Here is a 16,135-nt window from a genome sequence, read left to right on the forward strand (position 1 = left end):
GCTTCTCATGGCAGGCCTAGTTTTCTGGAAGGAAAATTTCTGTGAACTTACCTCTTTCATACCCTTAAAACTGTCTCTGACATTTTTACTGTGCTTTTCTCAGTCCTTTTTCTGCAGTATTGACTGCAGCAGTATTGACTACTTGTTCAGTGCAGTATTGTACTGAACAAGTAGTCATTTCTCAGGCCTTTCAGTAGGTAGCATATTGAAAGACCTGATGTTAGAGTTCGTGGAAGAGTAAGGCAACTATGCTGCTCTTTGTCCCCACAGGTAGTAAGCTCTGGTCGATTGCATCCTGCCTGCCTTGCTATTTTGCCTGCACAGGGCTGGACTGAGTATTCTAGGCTGGGAGGTAGTGTTGGTAAGAACTGCATACAGTACAAACTGAATATAAGTGATGTTCTTGTTACACATGTAAGTTTTTGAGGCTTTTATGCAGAGAGAAAGATGGAAAAGATTTTCCATTTCCCCTGCTTCTACAAAATTTGATTCCACCTGCTTGTCCTTCAGATTTTACCCATCATTTGATGCTGTCTTTCATTTCTAAAACTTTCTTCAGTTAAGTCAACTGGAACTTAAAAAGGCACTGAGGCCCTTCCTTAGCACAGACTGGTTTTCTGCAGAGCTTAAATATATCATATAGAAGAGCCAGGACAGTGATGGTGGAGCTAAGGGTCACTAGTAAGTAAACTGTTTACACGTTTTCATACAAGCCAGACAAGCATTCTATTTATGGCAGCGTAACAATGGCTCAGAAAAAGTGCTTAGTTAAGGAGAAAATCTTTACTTTTGGAAAGTTCTTTCTGTAAGGGAATATATTTAGTGAAACTTGTCAGCAAGTTGAAGGGTCAGACATGTCAACTGGTTAAATGGGAATATCGGATAAAATAACTTCATCATGTGCTTCAGCAGAGTAATTCCCTGACCTAAGACATACTAATATAATAATAACACTAACAATTATAAATGTGACTCATTCTTGCCTGGTCTAGACAAGTAGAAATTTAGAAATACTTCTGTTATTTCTAATGCAAGTCATCCTCTGCTCCAGCTATTTTTAATGAATTTCAGTAACATCCAGAAGGTTCTGGAAACTGGAGAGCATTGTGCATTTTCTGAGAGAACAGTGGAAATTTAACACAGTTCAGTGTTATAAAATTCTTGAAGAATGCTGAATATCTTGCATATTCCCTCAGAAATTCTGACCAGGACTTGTGTTTTAAGTTTGTTTTTTAATACAGTGAATGTGCAATGGAAAATGTAAATCTGGTTCCTCTTTGGGGTGCTCGGAATCCACTGAAGAATACACTGTAGGGTTCTTTTCATTCCAGTGATGATGTCCATAGCTTGCTAAACTGTTCTGTACTTCCAGAAGACTTAAAGTACAGGCATACCCTTCTTGTGCCCCTTCTCTGTCTATTGTTTTGGAGTTTAGTTGCCAATAATTCCTTTAATGCCTTTAAAAAGACTGTTTAAGTAAAAACTGAGCTTCTGTCTGAACTTCAGTTTTTCAAGAAAATTCTTAACAAATTCCTGAAAGAGATCACCACTTTTCGCAGTAAAACCAGATAACCCTATAGCATGTACGTACTCATGTAATTCTTGGATTTTTTTCCTGCAATGGATGCTTTGGATTTTGAAATATTTGCATTGCATCAAAGATTGTGGTTCATTTTTCTTTTCATTTTAAAGGCACTGAAGGGGTTGGCTGTATATTATATGATGCATCACAATGTGATTATTCTGTATTATATTTTAAGCTGTGATGTTGGAAAGATTTCAGGTTATATCAGATAAACTGATGAGTTCAGGATCAGTTTTAACTGGAAATGTGGAAAAGAATGTTTCTGAGAAGTGTCACAAAACTGAATATACCAGTGCTGTATAGTGACACACTGTGCTTTCCTTCAGAAATTAATTTTTCAAGTGGAAGCTAAATACTCGGTTATGTAATTCATAGTGGATGAACATTTTGTTAAATCCACATGAGCAAGAAGCAAAAGATTTGAAGGCTAGTTCATTTTGAAAGCTTCACTTTTAACTGGTAAACTTACTGCATACCGGAGTGGAGAGTATTTTGTGTGTTATTTGAAGTGGGGCTGTATAATGCCGGTATGATCTGGATTAAACGCTTTTGCTAGGTAATACTATTACAGAAAATTGGAATGAACTGTTAAATAGGAGAAATGTGAAGGGATTCTACCATCCTTGACCTATTAATATTTTTAAAAGAAAATTCATAATTAATTGAAGTACATACATTTCATACTATCTCTACGAAATTATCAGAGTATGCATATTATTTTTATACCTATGTTTTAATAGGGTATTTCACGTTTTAATTGAGATAGTTGTAGCCTTTGTGTTTTACTAATCGGTTTCTGTGTGTAACAGGCCCCAGGCATGGAAGAGCTGATATGGGAACAGTACACTGTGACCTTACAAAAGGTGAGTGAGTGCCTGTTATATTTTTAGTTTACAGATATTCAAGCCCTGGTTTACTCTTAGCTATATTTTACGATAGATGTTATTAGCATATCTAAGTCTGGAATAGGATTAATTTATTGTCCAGATCAGGCATGTTTTCCATTTTCAAGGTTAATTGCCAGTTAGTTACTCATGCAATAGTGTGACTCTTTAATGTTAAGAGTAAATTAAATTAACAAATTAAGTGCTAATACATTTGCTGATGTTTGGTCTTTGTCATGACAATGTAATATACCACATGCCAGCCATATAGCAGATGGTTCTATCAAGCAGTTGTAGTTAATGTCCAAGCTTATAATAATAACTGAACATGTTTGCACTGCTTTTATTTTTTATATACTTTAATATCTACCAATGTAGAATCTAGCAGAAAACTACTGTCACCAAATTCTAAAGTGTGTGGGCTACTGATGTCACTTTTAGCAATTTTTCTGAGAAAAGAGGAACCATCTCATTATATAGAGCCCTTCTAAGTTATAGTAGACCACTTGTTTACAATGGCTAGGCTGCCACACACTGGTACAGGATATACACTTTGATGGTGGTGGTCTTCTCAACTGTTCTGATGATCTGAGTTCAGTGAGTAACCTCTACTGTGCTCCTTACATCTTTTCACATGTTCTGCAATGAACTCAACTTGGATGACCTAGTGTAAAATAGTGATCTTTCTTGTTTCATGTGCTGAATTGTTGAGAAAAAATTGTTTTCTAGGTTACAGAGGTAGACAGGAGAAACACTGTAGAACCAGACCTTAGTTCCTGTAATGTCCAAGTTTTCAGATCTTGAATATTGTGTAAATGAGCATTACTTCTTTGCCTCAGAGACAGGCTTAAACTACTGAAGTGGCAAAGACTATTGGACGTGGTGCCTCAGCTATTACCACTGAATTTTACTGTTATTTTGAAGCTGTATTGTTTTGGCTCAAGGCATCAAGCTGCTTCCTGTAAAACAAAGGTGTGGGAAGTGAAGTGCTGTTTAAAATTCCTCAAAGGAATAACCAATTAATATTGACATTAATGAAATGTGAGCTGGCATCTGATAGACTGCACACTAAATGTGAGTTAAGAGAACAGCAACACTTTATTTTGGTGTATTACTTTGGCACTATGTTAAAACATTTTGTTAAATGCAACATAATTTGTATGTTATAGTAAGTGTACATTAAATAGCTGATAAACATAAACCTTTGTGTTTAACAAAATGTGTGGTTTTACACACACCTTCTTGTCTGCAGTTCAGTTATGCTAGCAGTAGTCAGGTCTAGTGTTACAGATGTGCTTCCTTCAGATCCTAATTGTTTTTCCCTGAGTCTGTGAATGATTTTATGAACGCCATCTTAGGGCTTCTATGAATCTGGTATTTCTATGACTATAAGCTTGGCATAAATTACGTATTTAAAATAGTTGATTCTGAGAGGGGATAATTATAGAGAATTTCCAGGTTCACTGATTGCTTTATGTAATCAGCCCTGATCTTGTTTAGTCTGGCCAAAGAGTAAGTAATTACAAACTAGATAGCAATATTGATAAAGATGAGATCCTGGAAAAGCTGTTACAATTTTCCAGGCATCACAAAAAAAATAGATTTATCTGACAGTAAATTTGATACAAAGAACTAGTGGGGCGGTGGAACAAAATGCAGGCTAAGCCAGTGAGTCCTTTGCTTAATTACTGTCACAAGGCTGTAGACTGAGGTTTTGGAACATGGGAACATACTGTCTTGTTCCATTGATCTGTAAACGAATTCCTTTTTTAAATCTAGGGGTGCTGTGTATTTCTGCAACTCTCTGCACACAACTGTCATATTTTAAATAATGTTGAGGTAGGGTGCCATTACAGGAACATTCATGTTACCTTATTTCTCCTTATCAAAATGCATATGGCTGGGATTGATTTTTCTTGTTTGTTTTTGTTTGTTTGGTTTTTTGTTGTTGTTGTAAAGGATTCAAAACGAGGATTTGGGATTGCAGTTTCTGGCGGCAGAGATAACCCTCTTTTTGAAAATGGTGAAACATCAATAGTCATTTCGGATGTTCTCCCAGGTGGTCCAGCAGATGGATTACTTCAGTAAGCAATTTCTTTGGTTTATAGCGGTGACCCCTACACAACACCACTATCAGCCATTCTGTTCCATAATTAACCTGGATTTGGGAATAAAGTAATGTCCACAAATTATGTAAGATACTAGGTAAATTGATGATAAGGTAATATCAAGCAATTCGGGCACATTCAGACAAAGTACATTCTGAAGAAAACTGAATGCAAAGCCATTCCTCCAGCAAACCAAGGAATATAGATCTAACCTTCAGAGTGGAGGGGGAATTAAAAGCCTGCAATCCTTTCTAAGGTTGAGTGAGCATACAGAGATGGGAGCTCTTGAGGTAGTGTTAACAATATTTGATATCATCTTTGGACTGCGAACTATTTTAACTCTCGCATAAAGCACAGGTGAAACTGATACTGGAATAATGCATGCTGTTCTGGCATACTCATTCAGTAAAAGGAGTTGGAAAGGTATGAAAAGATGCACAAAAATCATTCAGGAATTGGAGAAGGTGCCTTACAAAGAAAGGCTTAAAGAATGTAACCTTAATTAAAAAGACGATTGTGATGTGACTTGATTACAGTGAAAAGAAAATAATGGGTATAAAGATTTCTTTTATTTAGCATAAAACATACAGTAACCAGTAGTTGGTTAAGCTAATGGTCTGACTGTAAGGTTAGTAACTGAGTAGTCACCAGATTAAATTAATACAAGGAGTGGTAGATTTTTTTATTATCTTTTTTTTCACCTTCTTCATTTCTTGTGCTGAAATGCCTTTTTGCAAGAAACTGGTTTTTCAATTAGTCATTATGGGGCTGTCTCCTGGGGGTGACTGAATTAAGTCTTAATGGTGTATTTGACATGCAGGAGGTCTGAATTGCCCAGTTAGTAATCTCTTTTGGTCTATGTTTTAACGTATGGAGGACTTTTTGTGGGTTATAGTGTCATTGTTCTTCCCCTCTCCTCCTTTCTCCTTCCCCAGTCACCTTTCTGCAGAGTAGATGTGACCTCAATACCAGTCTTCTAGAAAAGTGCACTGGAGTGATACGTTTCGGGATTTGTCAGAACAGTGTAATGGCTGCAGCAGTTTGAAGCTCTCTTGAAATTCTTATGTTGATACGAAAAAAAAACAACCAACCAAACCCCTACCACTAGATGTGAAAGACAAGGAGTTTTAAAAGAAAAAAAAAATGTTTTAATGGTCATCACAATTCTTTTAAAAGAAAATCATCTTTGACATTCTGGCAAGGTACTTAAGATGGGCATAGTACATGTACAAAGATATACACTGCTTCACAAAGTCTAGCTTCTAAACATACTAAAAGCTTATTCAGGTATTGTAGTGCTTGTATAACAAAACTCCCTGTTAAAGTAAATGGAATCTAAAGGTTCTCCTAGAAAAAAACATAGATTGTTCCAGTTTTCATGAAGACTCAAATACTTTTCCCTTTTTTCTTTTTTTTTTTTTTCTTATTCTCTTCGTTTTTTGCCTTTTTCATGTTCCAGAGAAAATGACCGGGTGATCATAGTTAATGGGACCCCAATGGAAAACGTTCCACATTCGTTTGCAGTTCAGCAGCTTAGGAAAAGTGGAAAAGTTGCCACCATTGTAAGTAAATTACAGATGTGTCCAATTTACATTGGTATGTACCTGTGTAAGATTTTGGTTTTCTTGTATTAAGTGTCTTGTAAGTGCATAAAGCAAAGCAAGCCTTTGCCCAGTATGGTGTAGACAGTAAATAAACCAAAGCAAAGACATAGCTTCTACAAGTGAAACAAGTGGAAAATAAACAGCATCGCGAAGTTATTCTTTTGAAAAATGTATATCCTCAATCTTCAATTTTAGTGAGTAATGAGTGGTAGTTAGAAAAAACACAAAAGTTACGTGAGGCATGTGATGTCCTGCATAACAGACCTTGTCCAAGAATTTGCTGTGCAGATCGGCTTTCACTAGTTGAGAGGCATCTACAACTCTGTCTTATTGGGGCTTGTCACATTTTTTACAAGTCATCTAGAAAAAGAAAATAAGTATTTATTACTGGTACTTTTGCAGAGGTAAAAGTATGTGGTTGCTGCTCTGATTTTTTTTTTTTTAATTCTATTTTTTTTATCCCAGTTACTAAGTATTTCTTATGCCCATCTATATAATCTAATTTACTGGTTGTTCTGTAGGTAGAACATTGTTCTCACCCTCCCGTCTACCCCCATTTGAAGTGTGAGAGTTTTCTCTGAATCCATTGTGAAGAATATTCATCTGTTGAATTTCACATTCTGACCGTAAGAGGTTTTTTTTGGTTGGTTGTTCTGTATTGCACTAAACAGGTTGTGAAAAGACCAAGGAAAGTGCAGGCTGCTGCGTTGAAGAGATGTCCCTCCGTTGATTACGAGGACAGAGCTTTAGATGTAATGGATAACCATGCAGAATTTGATGGCAAAAGTGCTCGAAGTGGCTACAGTGACAGAAGTTGGCACAGTGGTAATGGAGGGCGCAGCCAAAGCTGGGGAAACAGCCTGGATCAGAGCTATCGAGATGAACAAGACAGAGGGCGTAACCGAAGCAGAGACCGTGACAGGGAATGCAGCTACAGCCATGATCGAAGTCGTGGTAGGAGCATTGACAGGAGCTTGGATCAAGACTATAGAAGAGATCGGAGCAGGGGAAGGAGCATTGACAGGGATGGTGGCTATGAACGGGACTACAGAGGAGACTACAGCCCACCCAGCTGTAGTCATGGATTTCAACCTGATCCTGGATATGGGAGGGAAGTGAGGAGTCGAAGTCGGGACAGGCTTCGTTCCCGAAGTCCTTCTCCTGAAATACACCGTCAGTATGAGTACCTAGGACAACAGGATCAGAATGGACCAATCAGCGTTCTCTTAACTAAAGGCAGACACAATGAAGGTACAGGAGGGGAAGAGAGGAGCTGTCTTGTAATACAACGTGTTACTTTTGTCAGGGAGGGAAAGGAGCTGAATATTCTCTGCTTTTTTTGAGTTCTCAAACTGACTGCTTAGGTTGTTCTTTTATTTTCTGTGGCTGGTTTGGGGTGTTTTTTCCCTCAGCACCTTGAACTTTACCTTTGAACAAAGAACTGTTCGCCCACATCATTTCAGTCCTTTAAAGCCACTGTGTCCTTCAGTTTTCCATTATCTCTGCCCTGTTCTTCTGGTTCTGGTAGGAAACATGGATCTGATCATGATTCAGATTACAGTTGGCACATGTATAAAAGGGTCAGCTACAGTGGGTGAAGAGTAGGCTCTGCCTTCAATAGTGTGCTTCTGTCCTTCAGTATAATTAAATTAGTTCCAAGGATTGTTGAATTGTTTGGGTCTCATACTTCAGGATGTAGTTAAAGAATACTGAAATAGCAACAGCTGAAACAGCCTTTCCTTGCTGAGTATTAAGAGTGTGTAAATGAATGCCGAAAGCCTAATCTTTCATTTGATGTGAAATACTCCTGTGCTATAAAGTGTATCTGAGATTAGGTTGTACATCTTTTCTGTTTTCAGGGTATTCTTGGGTTTTGTTTTTGTTGGGTTTTTTTGCGGGTGGGGAGAGTTGGTTATTGGTTTTGGCTTTGTTGGGGGGGTTTTGGCAGGAGGGAGCATCTTGGTTTGTGGAAGTTTTGTGGGGGGTGTTTTTTATTTTTCAAATCTGTTATGCAAGAATTTTTTGCTCACATAATCTTCGCATGGAAGAGCTAACCTTTTTTTTTCATGGACTCTGGCAAGGATCCCTTTTCCTCCTTCCTCTTCTTTCCCTGCACATAATGTTTCTACTTTCAAAGATAATGCAGATAGGTATGCAAATAAGGAGAAACTTAAGGTGTCTTTGTGAAGTTTTATATGTAGGTATTAATTCCATAATAATTTCTGCCATTCATAAGGATACTCTGAAGAATCACTTAAATGTGATTTTAATTTTTCTTTTTTTTTTTGAGCATGTAAGTGTTTCTTTCCTTGTCTGTTGTTCTAGGATGTATGTGCTTTAAGACTGTTGCCTTTATTTTTAAATAGTAAATACACTGATCCAAGTAACTTGTATCAAAGAGAATAAAGGGGGCATGGAATGCCCTTTGCTTGAAACAACTGAAAACACTTACTGGGCTACCGATAGGACAGGTCAGCATGCAATAAGTAACTGGTTTAAAAAAAAAAAAAAAACACTCTTCTGTAAGCACTTTCTGACCCTTTTCCCTCTCTATACCATGCAGAATATGATACAGAGAGATAATTTAGTCCAGCATGTTAATAAGCAGACAGAACAAAGGCATTCTATTGCTGTTGAAGGTCCAGACTAATCACCCATGGTTGGTTTCAGACTGCTGTTTGTTCCCACTATAATGACAGCACTGAGAAAGAAGAGTTAGCCTAGGGTTAAGTGGGTTTACTAGGTCTGCATTTTTTGTATTTTCTCATGGTGTAATGAGGTGTGCTGCATATACACTGTCATCTTAAAAAAATGCCCCCTCACTCATCTTCTAAAATACAGTGGATTATTTCCCTGATTCCAGAATACGGTCTCCGACTTGGAAGTCAGATCTTCATAAAAGAAATGACCTGTACTGGCTTAGCAACCAAAGATGGCAACCTTCATGAAGGGGATATCATTCTCAAGGTCTGTTCTGGTTTCTACTGCTAGCTGTTTAGCAGGCACTTGTTATAGTATGGTTACTTTGGAGTAAGTCATGTTATAGTTAAGTTCACTGCTAAACTTGCGCACAGTATGGACTTGTTTGTTTACTTGTTCATGTTATTGTTGCCTTTTTACGTGCAGATCAATGGTACAGTGACAGAGAATATGTCTTTAGCTGATGCCCGAAAATTGATTGAAAAGTCACGGGGAAAGCTCCAGCTGGTTGTCCTCAGGGACAGAAAGCAGACACTGCTCAACATTCCTTCACTGAACGACAGTGACTCAGAAATGGATGGTGAGGTCTATTGTGGATAAAAAGTTCTGAACTATGCAGAGTGGAGCTAGGTTCTTAATAAATATAACTAAACACAAAGAAACCTAATTAATGGTCGATTAAGCATTAAGCTCACTTCCTTTAGGTGAAAGAAAAATTTTGTAGTAATCGCATGATTATAGTTTGGGCAGGGGCATATAGAAGCAGCGTTGTTGGCCTAGCAAAGTCAGTCTTCCTTCTCTGAATAACAAGTCAGTTGCTTTAATAAAAGAGTTCAGTTTTAAAAACAAATGAATTGACTGCTCTCTTCTTCTGGGGGCATTAGCATTCATGACAGTGTTCAACAAGAGGGAAGAATTTCCAGAATAAGAGGAGATTTAAGTCCCTCTGGACAACTGCTTTCTATTTCCAGTGTCTGTTCTGTAAAAATGATCTCTCATGGTGTAAGAGCAATATTTCTCAATATAATCTTGCTTTGGAAAGGGTTTAGGATTTGGGGGAGAGCAGGATGTTATTTATTGCAGGATATTTGCATCTCTGATGTCAGAATACTGGGTGCAACTTTTGTAAGTTTTACTGTGAAGACAGATATGGTTCAGGTCTAAGGACTACTCTTTCTTTCATGGCTGAAAAGCAATGATGGGATGACTTTTAATGTGAACATGTTCTTCTGCTTGGGAACCTATATGTGACCCCAAGTAAAAGGCTGCTAACACTAGTTAATGAGCTTGTGGTATGTTCAAGTTAGTTTTGTGATGTGTGTTTACTAAAGATTGTGTGAAACCTTCCTGAAATATTTTCAGGGTGATGGGCAAGTGGAAGCACTAAGAGGCATGTAGCACTTTTGGAATGCTAGTCAAATCCAACTTGTAATGAGAGTAGATTTAAAAGTTCAGTTTACCTTAAATGTGAAATCTTTGTAAATAACCCGGGATCAGAGGCGTGTGCAGATAATTTAAACAAATCCTGCATTTCTTCATTTGCTGTTCTCTTCACAGACATTTCTGAAGTAGAGTCTAACAGGTCATTCTCCCCTCAAGATGACGGATTACATCATTCTGATCTAGATTCACATTCATCCAATGAAAAGCTGAAAGAGAAAACAAAGTGAGAAGTGACTTCTACTTTTTTTGTAGTCCACTATTCTAATGCTTGTCAAAGAAATTATTAAAATACATAGCATTCTTATACAATTTCACTACACTTTTTTCTTTCTTTTAGTGCAAAAGATGATCCATCCAGTAGGATGTCCAGGATGGGAGCAATGCCTACACCATTCAAGTCGAGTAGTGACATTGCTACTCCTACTGTTACAGCTGTGGACATAAAAAAAGAACTGAAGTATCAAGATGACCCTGCAGGTCAGAATCTGAAGCTTTTGGTTGTTTTTTCCCCCTGGCCACAGAATGTCTACTCCCCCTGTCATGTTGACATCTAGTATACTCTTTCTGTTAACCCTGTCCTTACACACAGAGACAAGGTCTGTCTTTGCTTAGTAGTGCATGGAGAGAAGAAACACCTGAGATTGTTTGAAGGCAGTTGTTTATCAGAATTACCACCTCAAAAAGCAAGTAGTTTACTAGAGCATCTACTAGCCTATCACTGTAAGCAACCAAATGAAGCTATACCTGAAGTCTTATCTGACTTACTTGAAAGAGTTGTGTATCCCTCCCCTGAACTTTGTTCTTTTTCAAGACTTAAAAAAGGGAAGTAAATCGGTTCTAGTCAGAGATGCTTGAAGTTGAAATCTGGCCTGGAGGGGTTTGGTTGCTATCAGATAGTTAAAAATTGCTGCCACTTACAACTTCTTGTAACAGCTCAGTAACTTCTGTTGGCTTTTTCACATCCAGCATCTCAACCAAAAGTTACAAGAACGATTCTTAAACCCAGCCCTGAAGATGAAGCAATATATGGGTAAGGCAGCACTTGCTGTGTTCTTTTGCACTGAGTGTTTTTCCAGTGACATCTACCTGGTTGTTGGTTGCATGGGTTTGGTTTTGAAGTTCTGTCTTTTTGCCTAATTGGAGTGATACTCCTTTTATAGCTTAATGCCAAGAAGAGATGACATGGTTTCTCACCAACCAAATTTGAGTTAAAACTTAGGTTTAGAAGTACCTGCCTGGAAATGTAGACTTGCCTTCTACCCAGGAGTTACAGAACTATGCTTCTGGGCTTGCATGGGAACATACACAATGGTATATTTTTATCTGTTCTTGTTGGCGGTACTTGGTGCACAGTATTTGGAGTACTGTGTCCATTTTGGGGCTCCCCAGGATGAGAAGTACATTGATACGCTGGAGTGTATGGCATAGGAGAAAACACTGAGAAAACTGGGTTTGTTAAGCCTGGAGAAGAGGACTGCAGGGGCATCTTATTGCTGTCTTCCGTGAACAATACGTAGTGCGTAGAGAAAATGGAGCCATACTCTTCTCAGTGGGATACAGTAGTAGGACAAAGAGCAAGGGATGCAAACTGAAGTATGGGAAATTTTGACTTGATACCAAGAAGAAAGCTTTTATGATGAGGTCGTTAACCACTGGAACATCTTGCCCTTGTAGGTTGTGTTATATCCACTGCCAGAAATGCTAAAAAACATAACTGGCCAAGGCCCTGATCAACCTGTTTTAAGCAGAGGGCCATTCTAACCTGTGCAGTTCTATGGAAATGTATTTTACACCTCTTCTGTTATTTTATGTGTACACAAAAGACAAACCTCCCTTTCCCCACAGTACAAAGATACAAAGAGAATGACATCTATTTAATTTGTAAATTAGCGTCTTGCAAGACAAAGCCAAACATACATGTGTTTTTATACAAGCTGGAAACTTCTATGCAGAAATTCTTTTCTTCAGATGCAAGCCTGTTGTAGTTCTGGTCTCTGCTTAGATGTGAACCAAATGCTGCTTACAAAATTTACTCGTGGGTTTTTTTTTTCTAATAGAACCTAGTACTGGTGATTCTTTAATAATTAGGTACTTAAAGTTTCAAACTGTATTAATACTAAATCAATTTCCATGTTTTCCTTTGAGAGTTTCTGACTAAAGAAGGGAGAGGAGCACTGAGATTATAAAGAGAAGCCTAGAGATAAGGTTTTGAGGATATTCTGTAGCTTGGAGTATTTTCTTAAACGGATTCTCTTCTCAGATCTTTTCTGGGTTGGACCCTGCGTATGTTGTCACTGATGTGCAGATTAATGAAGTGATTATTTTGGTGAAGGGGAATTTATAATACAGGCTTAGGGTATTACTGAGAAAGGCTGACAGATAAGTACTGTCCTCTTGTGTTGGAAGGTCAGTCAGACATACAGCTTTTCTGACAGCAAAAAAGCTGAACCTAGTTCAGTAGCCACCTCCCACTGCAATGTGAAAGGACTGATTTTTAACACAGTAATAGAGTGTACTTGGAAATACTTCTTATTACAAGAGAACTTGAGGACTTCCATCTAACAGACATGTTAAACTGCAAATAAAATAGGTATAAATTTAATTCATATGACAGTTCTTAAGCGTACAGAGGAAAGAACAATGATTATTTACAACTCGAGTGTTTTCACAAAAAAAAACCCAGCCTCTGAGAAAGGATCTAATACATAGGGGATTATTCTGGGACTTCAAGAAAAGGGAGTTTTTTCTGTTCTGTTCAGTCTGTGTATACCAGTTAGATGCTCTTCCTAGTTCAGTTTTCACTCTGAAAAACGCAAATTCTCCGCTTCCTTCCTTCAGTGTTTACCTGAGTAAATACAGCCTAAAGAATGAAAGAAAGGGACCAAGAATATTACTAATATGATTTTGTTGAATGGGTTGCAGTTGTTTTTCTCAACAGCCTGTTATTATCATATGCCTAACATCTGGCCTTACTTCCATTTCCTGTCTGTAAATCTTGTAGTCCTAATACAAAAATGGTGAGATTCAAGAAAGGGGACAGTGTTGGTCTACGACTGGCTGGTGGAAATGATGTAGGGATATTTATTGCTGGAATTCAAGAAGGCACTTCAGCTGATGAGGAGGGACTGCAGGAAGGAGACCAGATTCTTAAGGTATGAGTAGAAGTATGTGTCCCTGGAATGCAAATCACCTTTGTGTGTTTTGTTTTCTTCTTGGTGGAAATATGGAAGAAATTATGATCTTAGGAAGTCAAGTGATTGCTTTAGAAGTGTATATGTATGATGGAGAAATGAGTTTTTGAGGGAGATTACATGCCAAGCTTTAGTTTGTTTAAAAGAAAGGAGCAAGCAGAAAAATGCTAATCAAGAAAAATGTCCAAAGATAGGAGAATAAATTTTCTGTACAATGCTTCTTGGATGAGGGGCAAAACAAGGCCAGGATATTTTTCTTCTTTCATCCTCCTCCAGTTTCCTTGGGTAACAGTGATTTATTTTCCCAGTTTCTGAATTATATCATCTATGTCATTTTGTCCTCTTACATTCTTCTTTTTTGACGAAAATTAAAATAGGAAACTAATGTATCTTTTTTTTCTGCCTTTTTTCTCTTGTGATAGCCTCGATTTTTCAAGGTCTTCTGGAGCCTGTTAAAGAAACAATCTAGCTGTACACATCCCAGACCTTGTTACTTCAGAAAGATTGCTGTTAATTGCTGTAATATTTCTTATCGCAATGAACATCAATATTGCCTTAAAAAATAAAGCATAATAATGGAAAAGAGTAGTTAAGATTTTTATTTTTTTTACACGAAACAGAAATCTATGGTTACTCCTTTTATTGTTGATCTTTCAGGTGTTGATATTTTATTTGTTGGGTTTTGTACTTAGGTAAACACTCAAGACTTCAGAGGCATTGTTCGGGAAGATGCTGTTTTGTATCTCTTAGAAATTCCCAAAGGTGAAACAGTAACAATTTTGGCTCAAAGTAAATATGAAGGTAGGTGCTTTGAACAAAATGTGTGTATATCTATGAAGCTGTTTTGTCAGTGAACCACAAATAATCTCTGTTGTGCTTATTTCTGATAGCATTTTATTCTCCTTTTCAGTCCTTTAAAAGATAGCTGTATTCCATACCATGAGGGTCGTACAGGTGTGCGTGTGTAATGTGTTTTTCAGAGCACTTCTCCATCTCTCCTTATTAGCAGATAGCATCTATGCTTATCCTGAAGCATGGCAATTTACTGCTTGTTCCTTCTGCTTTTCTGTCTGTACCAGCTGGCCTAAGATCTTATGATGTTAGCGTTCCTTTTCTGGCAGTCATAAAGGATTCAGTCAGACAGCAGCAAATGGACAGGTTTATGGATGAACAGTTAAGGAGCAAGCAAAGCCTCTTGCTTTCCTGTTGGAGACACAGCCTGCAGTAATATTGAAGCTGCCTTTTGCTTTGGGAAGGTGCAAGTACCTTTAAGGACTGTATGTGTTCAAGTATAGAACACTCTGGATAAAGTGTGTGTAAGGGCAATGGATGTGAAGGCTGATTTTGGGGGTTTTTTTTGAGTGTGTGTGTGGGAAGACTTCAGAACTGTTCTCTAGAATGACAGCTTTATACTTTTTCATATTTGAAAGAGTAAATAAATGGGAATTCGTGTTTTAGTTTACAGAGACATCATGGCCTGTGGCAGAGGAGATTCATTCTTCATCAGGACTCACTTTGAGTGTGAAAAAGAATCACCACAGAGCTTAGCATTCACCAGAGGCGAGATCTTTAGAGTAGTTGATACGCTGTATGATGGCAAACTGGGAAACTGGCTGGCTGTAAGAATTGGAAGTGATCTGGAAAAGGGCATCATTCCAAATAAGAGCAGGTAAGGAGGTATCCTGTCTTCCTACCCATTGTTAGAAGTAAGATTATTTTTTTTCAAAAGTTTTTTCTTCCCGGCATATATTTCTTCCTTACTGGGCCTGTAAAACTATAGATCATACAACCTCATGGCATTAGGTGAAGTGAGGATGAGAGAAGATGGCATTACCTACATCTAGTAGATGAGGTATCTGCAACACAGAGCTAATGCTCCTGTCTCAGCAATCAATGAAGCATGCTGCTTCAGTTCATCTTCTGCTTCAGTTCATCTTCTAGAAAATGGGTCCTTTTTTTTGCCTTTTCCCCACTTCCGTCTCCTCACACCACACCCTTCCCTCCTTGCCTCCTCCCCACCCCCCTTTTCCAAACAAATCTAATAAAATGAAACAAAAAAACCCTATACCTTAGAAAGCTCATGACTATGTGTACAGGAATACTCTGATAAATCTTTTTTTAAAGCAACTTCAGTGCTTGAATTTCTTTTGTATATCCTTATGAAAAATGTTTCAAAAATTTATTGCAAGATTAGTATTTCTTGGTAGCTGTAGTCCTTATTATTGTGTGAACTACTAAGTGAACCACAGCAATATTGTTTGCTTAAATAGCTTTCCTAGTCAAAATTCATGTGAGGGAAAAGTAAGTGTTCAAATGTGCACAGTGCATAAAAGTAGTAATTCATCAACAAAAAAAAAATCACAGTATTTTTAGACTACAGCTTTTCCATTCTTGAGGATGGTTGTAACTTTAAGATGGAGGGGAAAAATGCTCACAGTTGCATTGTACTGAAGTTACTGAAATATGCTGCTTATGCAGCTCCCCTACCTCTTTCTTAGTCAGTACATTCTGTCCTCGTTAATTGATCTCACAAAACTAGCCTCTGTTTGTATGCTGTAGTAACTTGACTTATAAGGCCTAATTAAGAACAAAAGAGTGACAGTAATTTCTTAGGCCTTCA

General features: G+C 37.8%; 1 protein-coding gene across 1 annotated transcript; it reads left to right on the forward strand.

The window, feature by feature from the left end:
• The first annotated feature begins 339 nt into the window (after positions 1–339).
• TJP2 (tight junction protein 2) lies at positions 340–15,279 on the forward strand. The gene is made up of 13 exons (XM_061347462.1): positions 340–361; positions 2,395–2,448; positions 4,429–4,553; positions 6,037–6,139; positions 6,853–7,432; positions 9,045–9,148; positions 9,308–9,461; positions 10,439–10,547; positions 10,662–10,801; positions 11,291–11,354; positions 13,326–13,476; positions 14,208–14,316; positions 14,974–15,279. The coding sequence occupies exons 2-13, from the start codon at positions 2,404–2,406 to the stop codon at positions 15,186–15,188; spliced, it is 1,899 nt and encodes a 632-aa protein (XP_061203446.1). The 5' UTR covers positions 340–361; positions 2,395–2,403; the 3' UTR covers positions 15,189–15,279.
• Positions 15,280–16,135: the final 856 nt, after the last annotated feature.

Source organism: Neopsephotus bourkii, unplaced genomic scaffold, assembly GCF_033783945.1.
Source record: "Neopsephotus bourkii isolate Nb327-2 ecotype Australia unplaced genomic scaffold, CSIRO-AGI_Nbou_v1 NB_43, whole genome shotgun sequence".
Classification (NCBI taxonomy): domain Eukaryota; kingdom Metazoa; phylum Chordata; class Aves; order Psittaciformes; family Psittacidae; genus Neopsephotus; species Neopsephotus bourkii.

Excerpts from the sequence above, each read along its gene's own strand:
- TJP2 (XM_061347462.1), top strand. The coding sequence starts at position 2,404 with ATGGAAGAGCTGATATGGGAACAGTACACTGTGACCTTACAAAAG. Across the intron at positions 10,548-10,661 it reads AAGCTGAAAGAGAAAACAAA|TGCAAAAGATGATCCATCCA; the intron begins GTGAGAAGTGAC and ends TCTTTCTTTTAG. Across the intron at positions 14,317-14,973 it reads GGCTCAAAGTAAATATGAAG|TTTACAGAGACATCATGGCC; the intron begins GTAGGTGCTTTG and ends TTCGTGTTTTAG.